The sequence below is a fragment of the Lynx rufus genome, unplaced genomic scaffold, assembly GCF_022079265.1.
Source record: "Lynx rufus isolate CCGP_SWC_20201006 ecotype Redwood Valley unplaced genomic scaffold, mLynRuf1.p SCAF_16, whole genome shotgun sequence".
NCBI lineage: Eukaryota > Metazoa > Chordata > Mammalia > Carnivora > Felidae > Lynx > Lynx rufus.
In genome coordinates this window covers 21,981,023-22,007,678 of record NW_025814830.1, presented here as the reverse complement: position 1 = coordinate 22,007,678, position 26,656 = coordinate 21,981,023, and the positions used below count along the sequence as shown (strand labels likewise).

The 26,656-nt window shown below is 37.4% G+C and overlaps 1 protein-coding gene across 7 annotated transcripts in view; it reads right to left on the bottom strand.

Annotated features, from left to right (window-relative positions):
• Nucleotides 1–26,656, bottom strand: part of PHKB (phosphorylase kinase regulatory subunit beta) — a 269,916-nt gene that overhangs the window by 35,716 nt on the left and 207,544 nt on the right. For all 7 annotated transcript variants that reach the window (XM_047078353.1, XM_047078347.1, XM_047078349.1 and 4 more), the window contains 6 exons: nucleotides 14,584–14,639; nucleotides 13,965–14,058; nucleotides 6,658–6,741; nucleotides 6,027–6,131; nucleotides 4,502–4,584; nucleotides 4,208–4,298 (listed from right to left, as the gene is read on the bottom strand). In XM_047078353.1, coding sequence (XP_046934309.1) covers nucleotides 4,208–4,298; nucleotides 4,502–4,584; nucleotides 6,027–6,131; nucleotides 6,658–6,741; nucleotides 13,965–14,058; nucleotides 14,584–14,639 — 513 coding nt within the window. The remainder of the gene's footprint in view (nucleotides 1–4,207; nucleotides 4,299–4,501; nucleotides 4,585–6,026; nucleotides 6,132–6,657; nucleotides 6,742–13,964; nucleotides 14,059–14,583; nucleotides 14,640–26,656) is intronic.

Genomic DNA, 26,656 nt, shown 5'->3' with positions numbered 1-26,656 from the left:
TATTTCCTAATATTCAGGCTTACATCTACACATCTTACTCTCTGGTTTGTTAGGCAAATATTTATTGAACACCTACCATGTTCCAGGCACTCTACTAGGTATTAAGAATATAGCAAGAATAAAATACACAAAATCCTTGCTTTCTTGAAATTGACCTTAGGTATGTGTAGGAAGTAGACAATATAAACAAAAAACTAAATATGTTCTATCTGATGATGTTAAGGGCAAAGCAGAAATAAGAAAAGTAGAGGATGGGAAGTGGGGTGGGGGAGTAGGAGGAGGAAGGTTTGTCATTTTATACAGGTGACCAGAAAAGGCTTCTCTAGTAGGGTGACATGTAAACGGAAACTGAAGGAAAGATGGTAGTCAATAATATCGATCTTAAGGAAGGATGTGTTGGGCTGAGGGAATAGCAAGTGCAAAGGTCCTGAGGCAGAAGCATGCTTGATGTGCTTTAGGAGCAGTAAAGAGGAGAGTGTGGATAAAGTACAGTAGACAGGGAAGATCATTAGGAGATGAGGTCAGAAAAAAAGGTCCAGATCACGGACAGCACAAAGACCACTGGAAGGACTTTGGTTTTCATTTTAAGTGAGAGAAAGTCATTGGAGGCTTAGGATATGTGACATAATCTAACTGTCTTATGACCAGGCAGAGTATGAAGATGCTAACTGTCTTATGGCCAGTAGGAATTTAGGAAACTGCTGTAAAAATATAGGTGAGGTATGATGGTAACTTGGGCCATGATGTTAGTGTTAGAGGTGATGGAAAGTGGTTAGATTCTGGATATAATCTGAGGGTAGAGAAAACCAGATTTGATAATGGATTGTAAAAGTGTAAAGTAGGAAAAAAAGAGAAGAATCAAGAATTATTTGATGCTCAAAGCTAATAGTTAATTCTGAAAACATAAGAAAAATCATTTTAATATTTTCTATTTTTAGTCTATCCACCCTATGTACTGATTAAGCCCATAAGGTAAATGTTAATAGGCAAATGTTAAATTCCATTAATAGTCTCTAGAGCTTTACATTTTTTTAACATTTATTTATTATTGAGGGATGGAGAGACACAGAGTGTGAGCAGGAGAGGGGTAGAGAGAGGGGGAGACACAGAATCTGAAGTAGGCTCCAGGCTCTGAGCTGTCAGCACAGAGCCCGAAGTGGGGCTCGAACTCATGATCCGTGAGATCATGACCTGAGCCGAAGTCAGTTGCCTAACCAACTGAGCCATCCAGGCACCCCTCTAGAGCTTTAGATAAAAAAAAAAATCAGTTTGTTAACAGAGGCTCCTAAATTAGTTTTATAAAAAAGCTTTACTAGGCATTAATACTTTAGTTCTGATGGTAATTAAATAACCTAATATTATTATATATATGTCAAATGAAATATAATATTCAAAAAGGTATCCTGCTCTGCAATACCTAATTCTATCCTATGAAGATCCTTTCTAGCTGAACATTCTACCGAAGACTGTACTCCATCCTGTCATCCTGCATCCCTACCTGGCTTTTTTCTTTTTCTTTTTTTTTTTTTTCCCACTATTTTATCCCCAGTGCCTAGAGAGGGAGCTCAATCAATATCTGTTGAATCAGTGAACCAATATTTACACATTTCCTACAGAGAGAACAGTAGTGAGCAGATCACTCTGGGAATTCAGAGATGAATCAAACTTGGCCTGAAAGAGTTTTCAATCCACAGAGAGAAGCAGACACAGGAAACTAGCTACACCTAAATTAAGAGCTATAGCAAAGGTTCAAGCAAAATGCCACAGAAACACACTGGAATGAGAAATTAATTCAACCTTGGAGACTTCACTAAAGAGGTGACATTGACCTAAATTATAAAATTAAAGTATTTAGAAGGAAAAGAAAAAAGAAAAAAAAAAACAACAACAACTCTAGAATAGAATAACAGCATGAGCAGGAAAAAATTCCAATTACATTTAGGGATTTTGAAAGTACCCAGTATACTTGGGGAGTGGAAAGCAGGGCAAGGAATGAGCTAGATGGAAAGATCCTGGGTGATGAAGCTATGAAGGGAGGCTGAGGCCCAGTGACAAGAGAACCCATGGATCACAGACTAAGGAAATTTGAAAGGACTTGATATGAAATCCAAGAGAAGCATATAGATGCTATTTTCATTTACTATATTAAAGAGAAGATGAAGGCTAGGGTGGGGGGGGATGAGGGTTGTTGTTTAATAAGTATAAAGTTTCCATTCTACAAAATGAAAAGAAGCCTATTCTTTGGTTAAAGACTCTGTTCTCAAGGGTATAAGGCACAACAGAAATCAGTGGACACAAATATTCAACAGTAGACTAAGGTGAAAGACTGCACAGTACTGTGGGACCCCCTGGCTTCTTCCCTAACCCTGTTCTCAGCACATGAAAGCAAAATGCATGCCATTCAGACAAAAAGTTAGATGATTATTTTGGAAACTGAAGAGCCTAAGAGAAAAAAATCTCCAGATACTGGCAGCTGGGGTTTCCCCCAACAAAAAGAGCCCTTGCCACCAGACTACCTGATAAATGACTTCATCATGACAAGAATCTTTGTTCCTAAACACAGAGCTCCCAATAAACTTCTCATTCTTTCACTCTTAAAAATGAATGGATAGCTAAAGATTACCACATATCTGACAAATGCCTCCAACATGAAAATACTGAGTGCACACATGTGCGCGCATACACACACACACACACACACACACACACAAAACAGAAAAAAGAAACCTGAAAGATATAAGGCAGAGAATAAAATTTCAAAAATTGTCTAGCTGATAATCTCAGGAAGATAAATTATAATATCTAGAAAATAAAAACATGATATTATGAAAATGGAAAATTAAAACCATGATAGTCAAAATACAAAACTTAACAGAGAAGCTGCGTGATAAATATGAAATAAATTTTTCCAGGAACCATGACAAAAAGACAATAGAATAGCAACAGAAAGTGACAGAAAATAACAAGGAAAGATATTTAAAAAACTAGATAAAAATCAATCAAATATGCAAAACACAAGCACTGGTGAATAAGTATGTAAACATGCCATTTGTAATATTACCTATATAGGTCCCTCTATAAATTTTCCTTTTTTCTTACTCAATATTGAGAACCTACTACATGAAAGACTCTACAAGATAATCACAATTCTTCATAGGAAATAAGTAAGGCACTTAAGTCCATGATGGACTACAATCCAAGTAGTTCGTGTCAAAGGTCATAAAAGGATGTTCAAGAAGAGTACTGTTACTTTTGGCGTAGGTGATTTTGCAGAACTGGCCCTAAAGTTTGGTAAGATTTTACTTTTATTTTATTTTTTTTACTTTTTTATTTTATTTTATTTTATATTATTTTTTAAGTTTATTTGAGAGAGAGAGAGTGAGAAAGAGAAAGCACATGTGTGAGTGTGAGCAGGGAAGAAGGGCAGAGAGAGAGGTGAGAGAGAATCCCAAGCAGGGTCTGTGTGCTGTCAACACAGAGCTCGATGTGGGGCTTGAAGCGTGAACAGTGAGATCATGACCTGACCTGAAATCAAGAGTTGGACACTTAACCAACTGGGCCACCCAGGCGCTCCTAACATTTGTTAAGATTTTAAAGAGCAGACACCTTGAAAGAAGGAAGTTTATTCCAGGCAGAGGAAATGGCATGAGCAGAGGGGTAGAACCTCACAAAGTCAGAACACAGTAATTCATCTGTATTGGCTGAAACACAAAGTGTTTAGTAGGAGATAACTGGGCAGGGAGGCTGTTCTGGCTAATAGGGAACCACAAGGGGCTTTGTTATTTAGGAGTTGAGAAACGGTGCTGTGAGGTCCTGAAATGAACGGAGATTATCTCCAGGTTGGATATTACTGTGGAGCAGGGAAAAGAACACTGGACCAGGGAGTTAGGCAACTGGTACCTGTGCCTAAAGCACAAGATTATATAGCAGGTCACTTCACTACTCTGGACACCAGCTTCCTCAACTGCAAAACAGAGGTTGGAGATGAGTTATTAAAGTCTAAAATTCAGGTTGGGAAACCACTCCAATTGTTCAAGCATCAGATTGGAGGAATAAGATAAACAGATGGTTACAACACGAATAGGAAGGTAGGCACAAAATAAAAGCTTAAGCAAAAGCCTTAAACAGAACATATATGAAGAAATACAGCTGCATCTGTGCCTTACTTGTCATGAAAACAGAAACACACTGAAATTCAGAAGACTACCTGTAGACGATCAACATGAACTTTGACTCCTCCAACCTTTCCTTTTTTAAAGGCTGCCAACATATCTAATATGGGGTTGAATCGGCTACCTCTAAAAAATATAAACAGACAAAAAAAAGGTGCATTATTAACAACAGAATGAGAAAAGAACCTAATACTAAGTATCCTTTACATATGCAAGTCTCTCTGACACATGCAGACAAAGATATAAAAATAGGAGGAAGCCCTGCTGCCAAAGGATTCACAGTCTTAAAGATGGAAGATGGGCATACCTCATTTCTTTCATCAACCTACCGTATATTGTCTTCCCGGATGAGAACAAGGAAAAGTGGGCGTCCATGCATTTTCCAGTATTGCTTAATGAACTGTAGTGCATTCTATCAAAACATAAGAGTGAGGTAGAATGTAATGGCACCATATCTGAGCTGATCAGGATGTTTAACCAGTTGTGGCAAAGAGCCAAAAAAACTCTCATATATCAAGACAATTCAGAGTCAAACTCTGGGTAGGATAGACTACATAGGTGTAGAAATGTTCTGATACATACATGTTACAAGTATGAATATATACAAGTTAAGTTTGAAACTTTTTTGACTTTAAACTTTATTCTTAGAAGGAATCAGATTGCACATATTTTAAGGCTGCTTCTTTTTTGGTGGCCTAAAAAATACAATTCAAGAATGGTCCCAGAGGAAGAAAAAAAAAGAGAGAGACAAATCAAGAAATTTACTCTTAACTGTAGAGAACAAACTGGTGGTTACCAGAGGGGAGGTGGGTGGGAGGATGAAATGGGTGATGGAGATTAAGGAGTGCACTTGTTGTGATGAGCACCAGGTGATGTATGGAATTGCTGAATCACTATATTGTATACCTGAAACTAATATAACACTGTATGTTAACTATACTGGAATTACAATAAATACTTAAAAAAGAAAAAAAACAAAGAATGGTCCCAGGGAGGAAAAATCAACCCAGGGGTTGTCTCTTAAAAGATTAATCCTCACTCCACATTACTGTGCATTTATTACAGCAGGTAGAAGAACCTAGACAGAATCTATACAGACCATCAGAAATGTGGAAAGAGTTCTTTTTTTGACTCAATTTCTACTGTCGTTGTCATCATCATCATATCAAAGACTTACATAACACTTCACGATGTCAGGCACTATTCTGAGTGTTTTACATACTTATTTAATTCTCAGAATATCCTTATTATTATCCAGTTATACAGATGAGAAAAGAGACTTCTCTGTGTCTTGCCCAAGTAACTTGCCCAAGTAACTTGCCCAAGATCACACAGCTGGTAAATAAACAGTAGAGCCAATATCTTAACAAATGGAATCTGGGTCTAGACTTCATGCTCTGAACCATGACTCTAAGCTTCTCTACTCTGCAAATGGAAAAGGGAGTGGAGGAAACTTTTAACTGACTGTGTGTTATGAGTCAGTTGAGGTTTTACTTGACATTCTTCATAAATAAAATTATCTTGCTAACTCAACTTTTGTTCAAAAAGAGATAAACTACTGCTGTCGTATGAAAATGGCTCCCCTTCTGCTTTATAAACTATATATTTTCATTCCATTTGTAGAATGGTCTATCAAGCAAAGTCATACAACTTAATATAAAACACACTCCATCTATTACTCTAATGCTGCAAGCAATTTAACTCTTTCTCCAAAGCCACGCAGACATTGTTTTACTTTCATATTTTACACTGTGTTAACCCAGTGTCACAGACTCCAGGAGCACTCAATTTCATATGATAAAATCAGTAGAAACAAAGTCATTCAATTTCAATAAAAAGGGGCTCTGAAACTACCTTTATGTCATCTATCAGCAGTAAAACATCTTGAGACATGTAGAAATCACTTAAGTCGAAGATGATAGGGTAACAAACCACAGTCTTTCCTAGAATGCGATAAATCTGTAAGAGATAATTTAAAAAAAATTTTTATATATATACACACACACATATATATATATATACGTGTGTATATATATATATATATATATATATATATATATATATATGTTATATGTATATATATAACAGAACCAAAGACACAGGTACAGTAGCATAAGCCGTAATAAAAAATTAAAACTGATAATGAAATTTTAAAGTTTCTTGATTAGATCAGTAAGATCAGTATACTAATAGAGTAATCCATCTGTACTGTGATGGAAAAAGCCTGTTTGAATAAAAACTGTCATAATCAGGTATCCTACAATGTTCAGAAATAATATAGCAGTTAGATGCTTATTCATTCCTAGAAGCCTTCTGTGATATCATACAAAATAAACAGTAAGATTTACTCGTAGAAAATAATAATTCAGATAAGCAGCCTAAGTATGTAATGAAATGTGAGAATGGATGCATAGCAGATTAAACATCATTTCATTCTGTGGTTTTATAATCTGAACACTGCTCCACAAGGAAATTTCATAACCACCTTTGATGTACCGAGGCAGCCAATGGGTCTATCCGGTCTTCCGGAGAGTCCTAATTTTTCATTGATACCCAGGTGGAAATAAGCCTGTAAGACATAAATTTATAAATTAGGCAAGAAGAATCCATGCTTTTCCTTTTTTGCCCCCTTTGTCCCCCTATTGCCCTAACTTCTGATCTTTCCAGAGGAAAAATGGCCAGGGAAACCTTATTCAATACATTTGTAGGAAAATAAGCCAGCCAATGATGTCAACTTAGATTTGGGGGCACTGAGAGATTTGAGAGCATATCTTTGCAGATCTGCAAAGCAACATTCTAAAAGTTGACATTTTTCTTGTGCTATCATAAACGTACAACTTGCAGGGTTCTGTCCAATTCATAAAAGAACACAAAGAGGCAAATGTTTCCTGTGTAATAAAAAATCTGATTAAAGTTTTAAAATTCAGGGACTCACATCTCCTACTAGATTCTGTATTTCAAGTATTTCAAGTATTTCCCACAAAAATGGAAATGTCTTTATTGATTTTTTTGATAATATGAATTTTATGAAAAATGTAAGCCATGTGCTCCAAGTGAATGGTGCTGTTTACTCTCACAACCCTGTAGGTGATAACTCTTGCACTTTGATGTATGTTGAAGGAAGTGTAATTCATTGTGTGAGCCCTAAAAAACATGTGAAGTATAGGCAGGGTTACAGGTTTTTAAAAATACACAGATAAATATATATCCATATTACACACATAAATCAATATGTATATATGTTTACAGAAATGGGGTCATATACTATATATATCTCTTTGGTGTCCTACTTGTTAAAATTTAGTACTGTGGTGTTCCAGTTTCAAGAAGGTAAACTGAGTGTATGCATTTACTGTACATTTCAATATTGAAATAATGGAAGAAATATAAAGACCCCAAAAAATATCTGTAGCCCTCACTACTGGAAAACAGAAAAAGGTGCCACAGTGGAGAAGAAACTTCTAGAATTTCTACAAAGTAAAAACAGATGGACTTGGAATAATTCAGTTGTTAATCAGTGCCAGAGCTGAGCATTTAATCCAATTAGAAGCCTCCTTACCCAATCCTATTTAACACCTATCCCTTGATGAAGGTAGTTCCCAACTTTTTGTTATTTCAAACCAATTCAATAAACATCTCTGGATGGTGTACTATTGTTTCTGTAGGATAATCTCCTAGACTTGCTGGATCAAAGAGAATATATGTTTTCTTTGCAATATAATGCCAGGTTGGTCACCGTGTAGAAATAATGGACCAATTTACATTGGCATTAACAGTGCATGGGCCTTTTTCTTGGGTCAAAATGATATTTCATCTTAAACTACTCAATTCAAATAATTTATGGTTGACCATTTTCCCATATATTTAATGGCTACTTGTATGTTCTATAAAGTTTTCCATTTGTTCCCTTTTCTATTGGGCACTTTTCATTCTTTTTTGATTTGTAAGAGGTCTCGGTATATTAAGAATATTACCTTTTGTATAAATATTTTACCCAATTCACTCATCTTCCATGTTGCGATGAAATGTGAGAATGATTGCATAGTAGGTCAAACATCATTTCAGCATGTGGTATTTTTTTTTTTTTTAATTTTTTTTTCCAACGTTTATTTATTTTTGGGACAGAGAGAGACAGAGCATGAACGGGGGAGGGGCAGAGAGAGAGGGAGACACAGAATCGGAAACAGGCTCCAGGCTCTGAGCCATCAGCCCAGAGCCTGATGCGGGGCTCGAACTCACAGACCGCGAGATCGTGACCTGGCTGAAGTCGGACGCTTAACCGACTGCGCCACCCAGGCGCCCCAAGAATATTACCTTTTGTATAAATATTTTACCCAATTCACTCATCTTCCATGTTGCGATGAAATGTGAGAATGATTGCATAGTAGGTCAAACATCATTTCAGCATGTGGTATTTTAATCTAAACATTTTTCTACTAGGAAATTTCACAAAGCACCTTTGATATGCCAGGTTCATCTTCAGCTATATTTAGTCAAATTTGTCAATCATTTCCTTAATGGCTTTTTTAGCACTTGTATTATTCTAAGAATGGATTTTCACTCCAAACAGCTGTAAACTGCTCTTCAATTTTTTTCCTAGTGATTTTATGCTTAAATCATTTTTTAAAAAATAAGTAAAACTTTGGTTTGCAAGACTAATTCATTCCAGAAACATGCTTGTAATCCCAAGCACTTGTATATCAAAGCAAATTTCAAGAACCATTGGCTCAGTTGTGATCATGTGACATTCAGCATCATGTAATACTCGTACTACAAGATACTTCTCATTTATCAGTTAAAATTTATTAGAAATACTTGCTTGTCTTGCTGAGCACATGTAGAACAAGTTATTTGCAATTCAAGGTTTTAAATACATTAAATCTTTAATCTGTCTGGAATTTATTTTTCTGTTTGATGAGGGGTAGAAATCTAACCTGTTTTCCTAAGTGGAAAATCAAACCAACTGTTTCTACATAATCTACTGATTATGATTTGAACTGAGTTCAAATATCTACCTCACTATACACAAAATTAATGTCTCTTTGATTCTGCTATGGTGTACACTTCCGTGTCAGAGTTACGTCTGTGTCTCTTTCTCTTTTTGCATTGTTATCTCCCTACAGAACAGCATATCCTGGGTTGGCTGGCACTCTGCCCAGCATATAGCTGGTGCTCAGCAAACACCTGATGGATGAATGAGGGAGCATGTCCTCCAGAGCTACATGTGCTGTGAAATCTGATTCTTGAATAGCACTGGTTTTACTGCCAGGAAAAGTACTATATAAGCATTAGGATATATAGCTGTACTGAAACTATCGCACATTATGCTAGATGGAAACTCCTTTCCCACAAATACTTTCAAATTTTCTGAAATAAATGTTCTAAACTATTTTAGATTTCTTCTTTTGGACAAGTGACTAACCAACCATTTACAAGTTAAAATGGACCAATCTAGATTTCCTTTAAATACTACTCTATCACAGTAAAAGAGTTTTCCTTAACTTTCTGAACCACAGTACAGCAAGTCTATGACAGGTAAGTAGACAGACCTGGAATGCTTTCTGCATTCCCCTGTGCATATTATACTGTCCCCACATTGTACATATTCACACCATTTAATCCACTGAAATAGGATATAGTAATGGCTAAATGACCCAGAAGTACAGAAGTACTTCATCCTAGGTCTGCACTATATTCATATCCCCCAAAAGGAAAAACCACACCAATCACCGCATCATGAAACGTTAACCACACACGGTAAAAGCCCTGTCCTCACATACTCTTAAGTTGGTTGAAGGAGGGTGCAGCTCCTCAGAACAGAAAGATTAGCCATTAGCATAAGAATATGTGTATTAACTAAGATTTGCGGGAACATTTTTACTTTTAAAAGGTGGAATTGTTATTGAGTAATAAATAGAACTGTGAAATCACTACAGTGTGCACTTGAAACTAATATAACACTGTATGTTAACTACACAGGAATTAAATTTTTTTAATTAATTTTTTTTAAATTTACATCCAAATTAGCATATAGTGCAACAATGATTTCAGGAGTAGATTCCTTAATGCCCGTTACACATTTAGCCCATTCCCCCTCCCACAACCCTTCCAGTAACCCTGTTTGTTCTCCATATTTAAGAGTCTCTTATGTTTTGTCCCCCTCCCTGTTTTTATACTATTTTTGTTTCCCTTCCCTTATGTTCATTTGTTCTGTCTCTTAAAGTCCTCATATGAGTGAAGTCATATGATATTTGTCCTCTAATTTCACTTACCATAATACTCTCTAGTTCTGTCCACATAGTTGCAAATGGCAAGATTTCATTCTTTCTGATTGCCAAGTAATATTCCATTGTATACATATATACCACATATTCTTTTTCCATTCATCCATCGATGGACATTTGGGCTCTTTCCATACTTTGGCTATTGTTGATAGTGCTGCTATAAACATTGGGGTGCATGTGCCCCTTCGAAACAGCATACCTGTATCCCTGGGATAAATACCTAGTAGTGCAATTGTTGGGTCATAGGGTAGTTCTATTTTTAACTTTTTGAGGAACCTCCATACTGTTTTCCAGAGTGGCTGCACCAGCTTGCATTCCCACCAGCAATGCAAAAGACATCCTCTTTCTCCACATCCTCATCAACATCTGTTGTTGCCTGAGTTGTTAATGTTAGCCATTCTGACAGGTATAAGGTGGTATCTCATTGTGGTTTTGATATGTATTTCCCTGATGATGAGTGATGTGGAGCATTTTTTCACGTGTCAATTGGCCATCTGGATGTCTTCTTTGGAGAAGTGTCTATTCATGTCTTTTGCTGATTTCTTCACTGGATTATGTTTTTGGGTGTTGAGTTTGATAAGTTCTTTATAGATTTTAGATACTATCCCTTTATCTGATATGTTGTTTGCAAGTATCTTCTCCCATTCCATCAGTTGCCTTTTAGTTTTGCTGATTGTTTCCTTTGCTATGCAGAGACTTTTTATTTTGGTGAGGTTCCAGTAGTTCATTTTTGCTTTTGTTTCCCTTGCCTCTGGAGATGTGTTGAGTAAGACGTTGCTGCGGCCAAGATCAAAGAGGTTTTAGTCTGCTTTCTCCTCGAGGATTTTGATGGCTTCCTGTCTTCTGTTTAGGTCTTTCATCCATTTTGAGTTTATTTTTGTGTATGGTGTAAGAAAGTGGTCCAGGTTCATTCCTCTGCATGTCGCTGTCCAGTTTTCTCAGCACCACTTGAAGAGACTGTCTTTATTCCACTGGATATTCTTTCCTGCTTTGTCAAAGATTAGTTGGCCATATGTTTGTGGGTCCATTTCTGGGTTCTCTATTCTGTTCCATTGATTTGAGTGTCTGTTCTTGTGCCAGTACCATACTGTCTTGATGATTACAGCTTTGTCGTATAGCTTAAAGTCCGGGATTGTGATGCCTCCTGTTTCAGTTTTCTTTTTTAAGCTTGCTTTGGCTATTTGGGGTCTTTTCTGGTTCCATACAAATTTTAGGATTATTTGTTCTAGCTCTGTGAAGAAGGCTGGTATTATTTTGATAGGGATTGCATTGAATATGTAGATTGCCTTGGATAGTATCAACATTTTAACAATATTTGTTCTTCCTATCCAGGAGCATGGAATCTTTTTCCATTTTTTTGTGTTTTCTTCAATTTCTTTCATAAGCTTTCTATAGTTTTCAGTACATAGATTTTTCACTCTTTGGTTAGATTTATTCCTAGGTATTTTATGGTTTTTGATGCAACTGTAAATGGGATCGATTCTTTGATTACTCTTTCTGTTGCTTCATTGTTAGTGAATAGGAATGCAACTGATTTCTGTGCATTGATTTTATATCCTGCAACTTTGCTGAGGAATTAAAACTTTTTTAAAGTTGGGCTTATAAGAAGCAATATATTAGGCAGTATATCTTAGAGGACAAATCCCAAAGAGCAGCTAGCTTGGAACATAGAGGCTGTAGCCACAGAAAATCTTCCATCTTGATACATGCTTAGGGAAGTTAGGCCCTTGGTTCCAAATCTTGTTTTAACCATACCACATACCCAAACTCTAAACCATTTGTTCATATCATCTTTAAAACAACAAAATATAAAATAAGTAAGGACCAGTTGTAAGTCTTCACCTTACCCTTAATGGAATGCTTTCTATCATCTCCACAGCACCCTGTATAAACTTATCAGAGTGGATTATAATTAGCTATTTTTCCTGTCATACTAATAGATTCAGAGTTCACTGAGAACAGGAACAGAGCATAGAGCCATTTTATCTGAGTGCCCGACACAAAACTCTGCACATAGCAGGTGTTCATTAATGAATGAATAAAATGCCACATTTAAGTCATTTGGAGCCATGCTGGTCTTTTAAATCCTGACTGCATGTTGTCTGGTAGAGTACAGACTCACCTAGCATAAAAAAGTTGCAATATAAATTAGGCCTGAAAAAACAGATTCAGGTTAATTTGCTTTGAGCTCATGTTTATCAAAGAATAATAATCTTTGTTACTATTCTCTGGAGCTTTCAGTGAAGAACCATAAAAAGTTTATCAGCAAACATAGCCTATAACTGAATGATAAATGCAGTGTTACAGCCTTAGATTTTCTCCACTTCCATGCTGCCTCCTCTGCTTGTCTTGTGGATCCTCAGTTCCTCTCCTTTTCCACTCCAAACCCATTTACATCTTTGTGTGATTTTAAAGTGTTACCTACTCTAGGGATCCTTGCATTTCAGCGTTAGCTCTTTAATCAGGGTGGGAAGAGTTCTAAATTTGTTAAAGGAGGTTTAAGAGCTCTCAAAGATCTGGTGCTCTGGGTAATCTGACACCCAGATTCTGGTTTTGTTGCCAACGGATAGGGTCCTGTCTGATTAGCAGTGATGCTCTGAGGCCGTGCCTTCTCCCATGCAATGTGCACCTCACTTCTCTAAGCTTTTCTTCTTTGCTATAGCATCAAGGCTTTGACCACACACATGTATATCAATCTAAATGAGCTGACCTTGATCATTTGAGAGAGATAATTCTAAATACTTACCCCAAACACTTCAGAGTTTGTTCCTGTAATGTTTTTAATAATTACTAAGTAAAAGTGATAGTTTATAAATAACTAGTGGAAGTCAACAATTTCCTGCCCCTAATAGGCAGGAATATTCCTAAACAGACATTTCTGAATGTATCGGCAGAGCAGTGCATGCAAAAGACCTCAAAAGTCAGCTTTTAATCCAATTCAGATATGTATTTAACTGCATACAAGATAAACTCAGATGTTACTTTATAATTACTTTGAAACCCAGCAAACCAAAAGTGTAGAATTACTTCAGACCTCAAATGATAAGGCAAGAGAAAAAGGGAAGTAATTATTACCAATAAATATTTATAAGGTTTCTTTAATAGTTAATGTAAGGGAAAATTATCAAATCCAATGTAAAGATTAATTTTACACACAAGTACTAAAATTAAGGTTAATTCATTATTCAAGTGCTCAGTCTAGGTCAGTAATAGACTTTAGAAGGGAGTAAGAATCAACAAGACTTATGAATATAATGTATATACGTACAATTTAGGTTTTATTTGTTTTTGTTTTTGTGTGTGTGTGTGTGTGTGTGTGTGTGTGTGTGTGTGTGTGTTTAGTTAATAATGTCTGATAAAGTAGGTTTTTCAACTTAATTAGAAAGGCTTTTAGATTAATGACCCTATTTCAGAATCGGGCTTTAACTATGCCACCTGACTGTAAACTAAGTCTAATAATCATGCTCTAGCACCTCCACAAAGTCAACAAAGAAGCAGAATCACTTACTTTCACCAGCTCCTGCTGAGCCCAAATCTGAATGGGCTCTACCTGTTGAGGTGTTTGGGTCTGAATACCATACGTGTTGAGGAAAACTTGAAGGCTAAAGAAAATAGGGAAAAAATGAGAGACATTTTTAGGCAATGCATGTAAAGTGTGGAGAATGGTGGAGGAGAAAGAGGAGGAGAGAGATGAGACTACACTAGCTTGGAGAACGTTTTCACTTATTAACACGAGCAATATGCCATCTGCCCTGGGTTCCAGAGGCCCTCTTGGGTTCTTCACAAGGTATTAGATGGGAGCTCTGAGGGCTGGAAGAAAGAGTAAGCACTGATTTTGGGAATCTCCATTATTTGTTGCACTAACTTCTCAAAACTACACCCTAGACAACACTGGCACAGGTCACAGTCTTTAATATTCACATCAACTAAAACAAAGTTATTTTTAATCATGAAAAGATTGTTGTTCTGGCACTTAAAGTAACATTAATGACAGACATCCTTGAAACCCTGTCAAGGGGTTTGTGAAATTAATCTCTCCCAAGAGACTCAATATTGCAACATAAAGCAATAAGCCCCCCCAACCCCCCACTTCCCAAAGGAACACACCACCCATCTGGGTTTCATACCGTTGACTTTCTGCTATGAGTGCTACGTGAACTACCAAATCATTTTCCAGTGGGCCCTGTAATACAGAATAAGGGGTGGGGGGGGACATTTTAAAAGATCCAGTCATCATCAGATACAATGAGAATCAAGGACAATATTAACCATCTCTAAGCAGTTCATTAAAATGATGAACACCTACTGGCTCCATGCAGTCACCTCTCTTTCCTTGCTCTCCACTACCTACTAATCAATTTGATGGTGTAGACAGAGTAATGGAACACCAAAGAACGGAAAGCCATAAATCTCACTGCTACCAGAGGGGCTAGCCTGTCAGGACTATTTTGAATGATGCATAAGACTGGTCTGGGGACTGAGAGTCATTTTCCATCATTTAACTCTGGAGGGAAAGGGAGGAACTAAAAATAAAAACCCAGCTTACGTATTCTCTATTAAAAATGATCGTGAGTTAAAACTGTTCATTTGGTATCTTAATCACATATAAGGCTATTCTCTTTCTTGTTAGCCAATTTTCCTTTGGCACCTATACATCAAAATAGCTTTATTCTAATATATAATTCCTATACTAGAGAATGAACTACCCAGTTGACTATGTAATTAACACTTTGTTCAATAAATACAAGCTGTTGGGCTTAATAGTTCTAATCAAAGATAGTGTTGGATATTTGCTACTCCTTCTTGTGTGTGTATGGAAAAGATTCACTATAGCATATATTATACATGGCTAAAATGAACCCAATTTTGAGCATGTATTAATTAACAGAGAACATTAAGAAGCATCAATAAATTACAGTATTAGGAAGCTCTGAAAATACTGATCAAATATAATTCCTTTATAGTAATGAATCTAACATTCCCAATAGTATGCTGTAAAATGTTTGATTTACCATCAGTCAGTTACCCTCTATGGTATTCAATATGTCACTAGGATTTATGTATGATGGAAAGCAAGAAACACCAGAATACATATATCAGCAGTAAATATCCTACAATCAAAAGGATGGTTCCCAGAATCATCGTGAAAATGCATTTCAGGCAGACTTCCATATGATTTAAATGAATATATAGGAGAAAATGAGATATAACAACCCAACAAAAATAAATATACATTAAAAATGCCATAAATTCTATTTTTATTTGATAAAGACCTTAAAAGTTAATGTTACTCAGAAGAATGAGAAAAAATTAATTATTCAGAATCTCATCAAGATTTCTAACACATTAAGTCTTATTTCTCTCAGAAGAAATCTAGTATTTACTTCATCAAAAGGAGTAACCTTAGAGTGGGCAATTATCTACAATCTTCAAGACAATTAAAGATTCTTAAATAAAAACAAATGAATACATATACAAGAATGCGGATGATATTTCAGTAACAATAAATAAGGCAGCTTACAGATCCTAACTGGCAAATTGGTATCTTCTTTTTGAATCACAGACCTGTTTAGGATAATGTTGTTTCCATTTGTATGACAGAGTACTTAGATCTAAAATTCTCCCTACACACGTTGAATCATAATGAGTATTTGGTTAGGGGACTATATTTGGTTGAAGAATTTTTTCATTGTACAAACTCAGCATTTCAGAAATTTCTAATTCACAAACCTTCTATGCTGATCTTAGGCCTTCAACCACAGCCCAAGTGGGACCTTTCACCTCATTTCTACCCACAGACAGAATTCAGCATGTACAATCCCAACCCAGTAATTCTCTTCCTTTCATTGCCAAAGTTGGGACCATCTTTTCTGTTTTCACCATTTTCTTCAAAGCACCAGCATTGTTGTCTAAACTAATGAAGTCTCTCTGAAAACATCCTAATAGGAGTTGTTAAATTCTATTTCTGAATGGTATTTCCCTTAATATTACTATAATATTTTCTGCTTTTAGGTTTGTGAAGTGTACACATATACATATGCATACAGATACTGAAGGCCTGTATGGTACTGGTATTCTCCATTTTACCTGTATTTATGTACTCATCAAGGCATCCTAATATACAAGGCCTCATGTTAGGGCCTGATGTTGCAAGAGGAAAACAACCCAGTGTCCCTCCATGAGGAGTTTAGAGTATACTGGGACATATGTACAACAGGTATTTATTATCACATAAAAGTATTTCACTGATAGCTTCCTTTGGTAGTATAGATCTACCTTATTTTTGAAAAAATCGCTGTAGGGCATTACATTATATGGACATACCATAATTTATTTAAGGAATGTTTATTTTGGTGGACATTTAGGTGGTTTCCAATATTTCACTTCTGCAGAGAATAATATAATAATTGTCCTTATCTTGGAGAATTGCTAAGGATTTAGGGAGAGAACAAACTGCTAAGCACAGTATTTGGCACATAACAAAAATAAAGGGCACTAATACTTGCTGCAGTTGTACTTATTATTTTCACAGCTATCCTAGGACAGCTGCTCCTCTCTTCCTTGTTGAGATTTGCTGTAATACCTGTGTCAACTTAAATCTCATTGGCTTCCATCATTCTAACACATTAGGACCATCCATTATCCCATTTTTGTATGGCTAGTTCTTCTCCAAAGAATTCCAAACATCTTTTAAAAGAAATCCTCAGGTGACTTACCACTTTCCAACTTTTTCTTTTAGTTCTCAAACATAGACTACAGCTATTTTCTTACCTTTCTTGCCTCTATAATTCTGCACTTTGCCTTCCAACATACTTTGCCTTTAGAGACGGAAATCCTTACACTTAAGTCCTTGGTTTTCTACTCATTGCACTTCTCTTTCCTTGTCTCTCTCACCAAACTCAATCACTCTGTAGCTTTAGTTACCACCTCTAGGCAGATGATTTCATATTTATATTTCTAGTCTTAAACTTTCTCTGAGTTCCGGTGCCCATATTTTTAAGTGCTTTCTGGACATTTTCTCTTGGCTATTTCCAAAGGTAAAAATTCTAAAATTCAACTCCTCACTAACCCTATCTCCACCCCAAACAAGCTCACTTCCAGCTCAGAATGTCAGAATCATCTTTGACTCCTGATTATTACCCTCCATATCCAATTTGTCACCAAAATCCTGTTAAATCTTTTCTTCATAAAGTGTCTTGAACATTCTTTTCTTTTCCTTTCTATAGCGATATTCAGGATTGGAAAGTACCAACAATAGCAACAAACACTTTATGTAACATTTGACATTCTATGTGCAGGGTATGGTACTAACAAACCATTATTTTATAATAACAAACCATTATTTCCATTTTCCAGGTAATAAAACCGACACAAAGAAAGCTTAAGTAACCTATCCAGCAAACAGCAAACAACAGGGCTAGAATTTAGATCCAAGATCTTATGGAGAAGATGGCGCCATAGGAGGACGTTAGGCTCACTGCGTCCTACTGATCACTTAGATTCTACCCACATCTGCCTAAATAACCCAGAAAACTGCCAGAAGACTAGCAGAATGGACTCTCTGGAGCCAAGCGTAGACAAGAGGCCAATGGAAGAAAGTAGAAAAGGTGGAGAGGTGGTGCACGCTAGACGGACTGGCGGGAGGGAGCTGGGGTGGTGGAGGGGCAGCCCCCCCCCCCCCGCCCGCAAAGCAGAGCCCCTGAGTCTGACTTGCAAAAGTGGACGGGCCGGACAGAGTCAGTTCTGACAGCCAGCGGGACTTAACATCTGGAATGTTATAAGTCAACAGTTCTGCTTGGACAGCATGAGGGCAAGAGGACATCCGGAGGGAGAGGTGTTGAGCCCTGGAAGACAGAGCTCAGCTCGGCAGGGAACAAAGGCGCTGGCCAGGGCCATCTCCCACTCCCATCCCATAGACGAAATCCCAAAAGGAACCAGCTCCCATCACCGAACTTACTTGCATAGCGCAAACACCCAATGCTGTGCTTCTCTGGACCCATCCCTCCGGTGGGTCTGCCTGCCTGCCTCCCTCCCGGTGCTGCAGGGCCTCTCCCGCAGGGGACTACTGATGGCAAAGCCAGCTAAGCCTGCCCCTCCCACCCCTGTGCACCTTGAGGATCCACCCTGGCTAACACGCCAGATCCCATCAAAGCAGCACCATAAGCCTGGGAGTGTGCAAGTAGCCCAGACAGGGGCCACACCACTCCACAGTGAGTCCTGCCCCTGGGAGAGGGTAAGATAAGGTAAACACTAGTCTGACTGTGGCCTCAGTGGTGGGCAGGGGACAGACATCAGGTCTGACTGCGGCCCCGCCCACCAAAACAAGTTACTCCAGACAGCACAGGAAGTGCCCTGCAGTTCCATGCCACTCCAGGGACTATTCTAAATGATGAAATGGAAGAATTCTGCTGAAAAGAAACTCCAGGAAGTAGCGACAGCTAACGAATTGATCAAAAACAATTTAAGCAATATAACAGAACAAGAATTGAGAATACTAGTCATAAAATTAATCACTGGGCTTGAAAAAAGTATAGAGGACAACAGAGAATCTATTGCTACAGAGATCAGGGGAGTAAGAAACACTCATGAGGAGCTAAAAAATAAAAATAAATGAGGTGCTATAAATGAGGTGCAAAATAAAATGGAGGCGACCACAACTTGGATTGAAGAGGCAGAGGAGAGAATTGGTGAATTAGAACATAAAATTATGGAAAAAAGAGGAAGCTGAGAAAAAGAGAGATAAAAAAATCCAGGAGTATGAGGGGAGAATTAGAGAACTAAGTGATGCAATCAAAAGGAACAATATCCGTATAATAGGAATTCCAGAAGAGGAAGAGAGAGAGAAAGGGGCTGAAGGTGTATTTGAACAAATCATGGCTGAGAACTTCCCTGATATGGGGAATGAAATAGGCATTGAAATCCAAGAGGCACAGAGAACTCCCTTCAGACGTAACTTGAATCGATCTTCTGCACAACATATCATAGTAAAACTGGCAAAATACAAGGATAAAGAGAAAACTCTGAAAGCAGCTAGGGATAAACACACTCTAACGTATAAAGGGAGAACGATAAGACTAGTGGCAGATCTATCTACTGAAACTTGGCAGGCCAGAAAGGAATGGCAGGAAATCTTCAATGTGATGAACAGAAAAAATGTGCACCCGAGAATCCTTTATCCAGCAAGTCTGTCATTCAGAATAGAAGGAGAGATAAAGGTCTTCCCAAACAAACAAACACTGAAGGAATTCATCACCACTAAACCAGCCCTATAAGAGATCCTAAGGGGGGTTCTGTGAGTGAAATGTTGCAAGGACCACAAAGGACCAGAGACATCACTACAAGCATGAAACCTACAGACATCACAATGACTCTAAACCCATATCTTTCTATAATAACATTGAATGTAAATGGACTAAATGCTCCAACCAAAAGACATAGGGTATCAGAATGGATAAAAAAACAAGACCCATCTATTTGCTGTCTGTCTAAAAGAGACTCCTTTTAGACCTGAGGACACCTTCAGATTGAAAGTGAGGGGATGGAAAACTATCTATCATGCTGCTGGAGGTCAAAAGAAAGCTGGAGTAGCCATACTTATATCAGACAAAATAGACTTTAATTAAAGGCTGTAACAAGAGATGAAGAAGAGCATTATATAATAATTAGAGGGTCTATCCATCAGGAAGAGCTAACAATCATAAATGTCTATGCACCGAATACGGGAGCCCCCAAATATATAAAACAATTAATCACAAACATAAGCAACCTTATTGATAAGAATGTGGGAATTGCAGGGGACTTTAATACGCCACTTACAACAATGGATAGATCATCAAGACACAGGATCAATAAAGAAACAAGGGCCCTGAATGATACATTGGACCAGAATGATTTGACAGATATATTTAGAACTCTGCATCCCAAAGCCACAGAATATACTTTCTTCTTGAGTGCACATGGAACATTCTCCAAGATACATCGCATACTTGGTCACAAAACAGCCCTGCATAAGTGTACAAGAATTGAGAAACTACCATGCACACTTTCAGACCACAATGCTCAACCACAGGAAAAGTCTGGAAAACCTCCAAAAACATGGAGGTTAAAGAACCTACTAAAGAATGAGTGGGTCAACCAGGCAATTAGAGAAGAAATTTAAAAATATATGGAAACAAATGAAAATGAAAATACAACAATCCAAACTCTTTGGGATGCAGCAAAGACAGTCCTGAAAGGAAAATAATTGCAGTCCAGGCCTATCTTAAGAAACAAGAAAAATCCCAAACACAAAATCTAACAGCACACCTAAAGGAAATAGAAGCAGATCAACAAAGACACCCCAAAGCCAGCAGAAGAAGAGAAATAATAAAGATCAGAGCAGAATTAAACAATATAGAATCTAAAAAAACTGTAGAGCAGATCAATGAAACCAAGAGTTGGCTTTTTGAAAAAATAAACAAAATTGATAAACCTCTAGCCAGGCTTCTCAAAAAGAAAAGGGATATGACCCAAATAGATAAAATCATGAATGAAAATGGAATTATTACAACCAATCCCTCAGAAACACAGGCAATTATCAGGGAATACTATGAAAAATTATATACCAATAAACTGGACAACCTGGAAGAAATGGACAAATTCCTAAGCATCCACGCACTTCCAAAACTCACACAGAAAGAAATAGAAAACTTGAACACACCCATAACCAGCAAAGAAATTAAATCAGTTATCAAAAATCTCCCAACAAATGAGTCCAGGACCAGATGGCTTCCCAGGGGAGTTCTACCAGACATTTAAAGCAGAGATAATACCTATCCTTCTCAAGCTGTTCCAAAAAATAGGAAGGGAAGGAAAACTTCCAGACTCATTCTATGAAGCCAGCATTACTTTGATTCCTAAACCAGACAGAGACCCAGCAAAAAAAGAGAACTACAGGCCAATATCCCTGATGAATATAGATGCAAAAATTCTCAATAAGATACTAGCAAATCGAATTCAACAGCATATAAAAAGAATTATTCACCATGATCAAGTGGGATTCATTCCTGGGCTGCAGGGCTGGTTCAACATTCACAAATCAATGCGATACATCACATTAATAAAAGAAAAGATAAGAACCATATGACCCTGTCAATCGATGCAGAAAAAGCATTTGACAAAATTCAGCATCCTTTCTTAATAAAAACCCTCAAGAAAGTCGGGTTAGAAGAAACATACTTAAACATCATAAAGGCCATTTATGAAAAGCCCACAGCTAATATCATCCTCAATGGGGAAAAACTGAGAGCTTTTTCCCTGAGATCAGGAACACGACAGGGATGTCCACTCTCACCACTCTTGTTTAACATAGTGTTAGAAGTGCTAGCATCAGCAATCAGGCAACAAAAGGAAATCAAAGGCATCAAAATTGGAAATGCTGGAAGTCAAGCTTTCACTTTATGCAGATGACATGATATGATATTGGAAAACCCAACAGACTCCACTAATGGTCTCCTAAAACTGATACATGAATTCAGCAAAGTCGCAGGACACAAAATCAATGTAGAGAAATCAGTTGCATTCTTATACACTCATAATGAAGCAACAGAAAGACAAATAAACTGATCCCACTCACAACTGCACCAAGAAGCATAAACTACCTAGGAATAAACCTAACCAAAGATGTAAAGATCTGTATGCTGAAAACTATAGAAAGCTTATGAAGGAAATTGAAGAAGATATAAAGAAATGGAAAACATTCCGTGCTGATGGATTGGAAGAATAAATATTGTCAAAATGTCAATACTACCCAAAGTTATCTACACATTCAATGCAATCCCAATCAAAATTGCACCAGCATTCTTCTCGAAACTAGAACAAGCAATCCTAAAATCTGTATGGAACCACAAAAGGCCCTGAATAGCCAAAGTAATTTGAAGAAGAAGACCAAAGCAGGAGGCATCACAATCCCAGACTTTAGCCTCTTACTACAACACTGTAATCATCAAGATAGCATGATATTGGCACAAAAACAGGCACATAGACCAATGGAATAGAATAGAAACCCCAGAACTAGACCCACAAACGTATGGCCAACTCATCTTTGACAAAGCAGGAAAGAATATCCAATGGAAAAAAGACAGTCTCTTTAACAAATGGTGCTGGGAGAACTGGACAGCAACATGCAGAAGGTTGAAACTAGACCACTTTCTTACACCATTCACAAAAATAAACTCAAAATGGATAAAGGACCTGAATGTGAGACAGGAAACCATCAAAACCCTAGAGGAGAAAGCAGGAAAAGACCTCTCTGACCTCAGCCGCAGCAATTTCTTACTTGACACATCCCCAAAGGCAAGGAAATTAAAAGCAAAAATGAACTATTGGGACCTCATGAAGATAAAAAGCTTCTGCACAGCAAAGGAAACAACCAACAAAACTAAAAGGCAACCAACGGAATGGGAAAAGATATTTGCAAATGACATATCAGACAAAGGGCTAGTATCCAAAATCTATAAAGAGCTCACCAAACTCCACACCCGAAAAACAAATAATCCAGTGAAGAAATGGGCAGAAGACATGAATAGACACTTCTCTAAAGAAGACATCCGGATGGCCAACAGGCACATGAAAAGATGCTCAATGTCGCTCCTCATCAGGGAAATACATATCAAAACCACACTCAGATACGGCCTCATGCCAGTCAGAGTGGCTAAAATGAACAAATCAGGAGACTATAGATGCTGGCAAGGATGTGGAGAAACGGGAACCCTCTTGCACTGTTGGGTGGAATGCAAACTGATGCAGCTGTTCTGGAAAACAGTGTGGAGGTTCCTCAAAACATTAAAATTAGATCTACCCTATGACCCAGCAATAGCACTGCTAGGAATTTACCCAAGGGATACAGGAGTGCTGATGCATAGGGGCACTTGTACCCCAATGTTTATAGCGGCACTCTCAACAATTGCCATATTCTGGAAAGAGCCTAAATGTCCATCAACTGATGAATGGATAAAGAAATTGTGGTTCATATACACAATGGAATACAACGTGGCAATGAGAAAGAATGAAATATGGCCCTTTGTAGCAACGTGGATGGAACTGGAGAGTGTTATGCTAAGTGAAATAAGTCATACAGAGAAAGATAGATACCATATGTTTTCACTCTTATGTGGATCCTGAGAAAGTTAATAGAAGACCACTGGGGAGGGGAAGGAAAAAAAAAAAAGAGGTTAGAGAGGGAGGGAGCCAAACCATAAGAGACTCTTAAAAACTGAGAACAAACTGAGGGTTGATGGGGGGTGGAAGGGAGGGGGGGGTGGGTGATGGTATTGAGGAGGGCACCTGTTGGGATGAGCACTGGATGTTGTATGGAAACCAATTTGATAATAAATTTCATATTTAAAAAAAATTTTCAAAAATAGATCCAACAAGCTTGCAGAATCTGTGCTCATATTCACTCATTTATTTTGTCTCTCAGAGAGTGGAAAAGGGTGGGTGTTAAGACTGGAAAGATCCACATACAAATCCTATTTTATTACATTATCCTGGCATGATCTGGGTCATCTTAGATGCCTTAAATTTGTTAAGGACAAGACTGAGCCACTGAATTCCATCCTTAGAACGACTCATCCGCAAAGTATTTCTTGTGTCTTTAAGGCCCCACACTATGTACTCATTTGATATGGCAAATAATATGTAAGTCATTCTCAATTCCTTTTCCTTCAAACCTTCTAAACAACAACAACAACAACAACAACAACAACATGACACTTATTGAGGACTATGTAACCATAGTAAATTACTCATTAAAACACCCATACTAGGTAGGTTCCTATTATTATTCTCATTTACTGATGAGACAACTGAAGCATGGAGTAGTTAAAAACTTAGCCAATATCACACAGATAATAAATCGAAAAGGGGGAATTCACATCTGGGCAATTTCATCTATCTCTTAAACATTATAGTGTCTGCCTATCTAATGTGTGAATTCACCAATCAGTTATATGGTTCCACTTGTAAAGCATGTCTCAAACACATCACTTCTGTCACAATCACCTCTGCTACCAACCTCTACTCAAAGCCACCATGATCTTTCAGTTGATCAATTAACTGTGTAACTACCTCAGTCTTATCTCACCATGCACAGTCCCCCATTCTGCAAACAGCAATGAGGAGTTTTTTTCAGGAAGTGGCATTTGATGGGATGGGCACTGGGTGTTATATGTAAGTGATGAATCTCTGGGTTCTACTCCTAAAACCAATACTACATTGTATGTTAACTAACAAAAATTTAACTAAATAATTTTTTTTAAGTGTAAATCATACCATCTCACCACCACCTCACCCCACCCCACCTCCAGGCATACATACATGGACACTCTGTTTATAACTCTCCAGTGGTTTCCTATTGCCCACAGAATAAGAACCAAACTGCTTACCATGACCTACCATGGCTTGCATGACCTAGCTCCAAGCATACCTCTTCTTACTCATTCTTCCTCCCTTCCTTCACCATGTTTAAGCCACAAGGTGTTGTGTCTGTCGCTTGAACATGCCAGCTGTGTTCCTATCACTGGGCCTCTGCACTTGTTGAACTTCTGTTTGGAATGTTTTTCCTTCCAATTGTTTCGAGAATGCCTTTTTTTTATGCAGGTCTCAGCCATTATCCCTTCCACAGAAAGGCCTTCTCTCTAAGACAGCCAGCCCCTGTATCATTTTACCTTACTTATTTTGTCTACATCATAGTACTTGCCAGCTCCAAAAATTATATTACATTATTTACATAAATGCTCAGTGTTATTCATTCCCACCAGAAAGTAACTTCCTAAAGACAGGAACCTTGATCTATCTTATCCATTGTTATGCCCCAATTGCCTAGAAGAAAACCTGAGCATATAGTTGGTGCTTACTATTTGTTAAATGACTGCCCAAGCAAGTACCTCAATTCTGTTTATCTCTAAAACAGGAATAATGATATGTAATATGCCTACTACACAGGGGGAGAATCAATAAAAAAATATTACTGATCTCCTAAACACATGATATTTACACTATTTGTTCTGTGATAATCTGTGTCAACTAACCTCGTTAAACCTGTTTCTTCACTGGTTCACTGGAATAAAAGTATCTATTTCATAGGATTATGAAGATAATAGAGAGCACATATAAGCATTTAACACAGTATCTCACATATCCTCTTAAGTGTTCAAAAAACATTAGCCTTCTCATCAACTCCAGAAGTATAACCACAATCCTTGACTTTCTGTTTCATACTTGCCTCTGCCCATCTTCCGTACTTTATGGTCAGGCTAATTTTCTTATATCAGTGATTTGCACAAAGGAAGTGGTCAAAAAATATTTGTTGAATGAATGAAGAAAAGGGAGGAAATATGGGTGAGTAAACATATATCTACGTAATGTTTATGATATCACTTCCATAATCTAAAACCAGTGCTTCCCAAATAAAGCCCCAACTTCCAGAAGACCTTTTACAATGTCACTGCTACCTATGGTTCCCTTATTTCTCTCCCATCTGTTTGCCTGAGAGCACTCCACTAAAAACAGTTCATTCTTGTCCATCTCAAGTTTCTGTCTACTGTTCTTCTGTTATTCTACATTTGAACTGCTCTTTTCTTCCTGTCTATACAGATCCTGACCCACTTTTTCAATAGTGTCCTCTATAAACTCCCCAAACATCAAGGTGCCCAGAAATCTTCTGTTCCTGTCAGCAAGAGCAGGTATTGTCTGTATGAGTCACTTGACAATATTCATACCATCTCATTGGAAAGCTTTTTGCATGGTTTTAAGTGGTCTATATAACTACAGAGTGAACCCCGTAAGGGGCCCATGTGTTCACTTTTCTTACCTAGCATGTATACACCACCTTATATTAAAAGAAAGACAGTGCTCACTTGGTGGTCTGAAAGAAGAATCTTGTTTTTTAAAGTATTGCTGTTTACATTTATTAATAATACACAAATCACTCCTTGAATACACACAAATATTTACAAATATTGCTATTTTTAACAAAGGGAAATAATCATAACATAGTGTACACATTTATATAAGCCATCAAGGAATGTACACAGGTCATTTTAATCACATGATTGAGAACCAACAACCTGTAGTTGGAAATATTCTGATTTAAAACTTTCACCTTTACAAATGAATCAAGTTAGGTTTAAAAGTTTTATTGTGATAAAAACCACATAACAC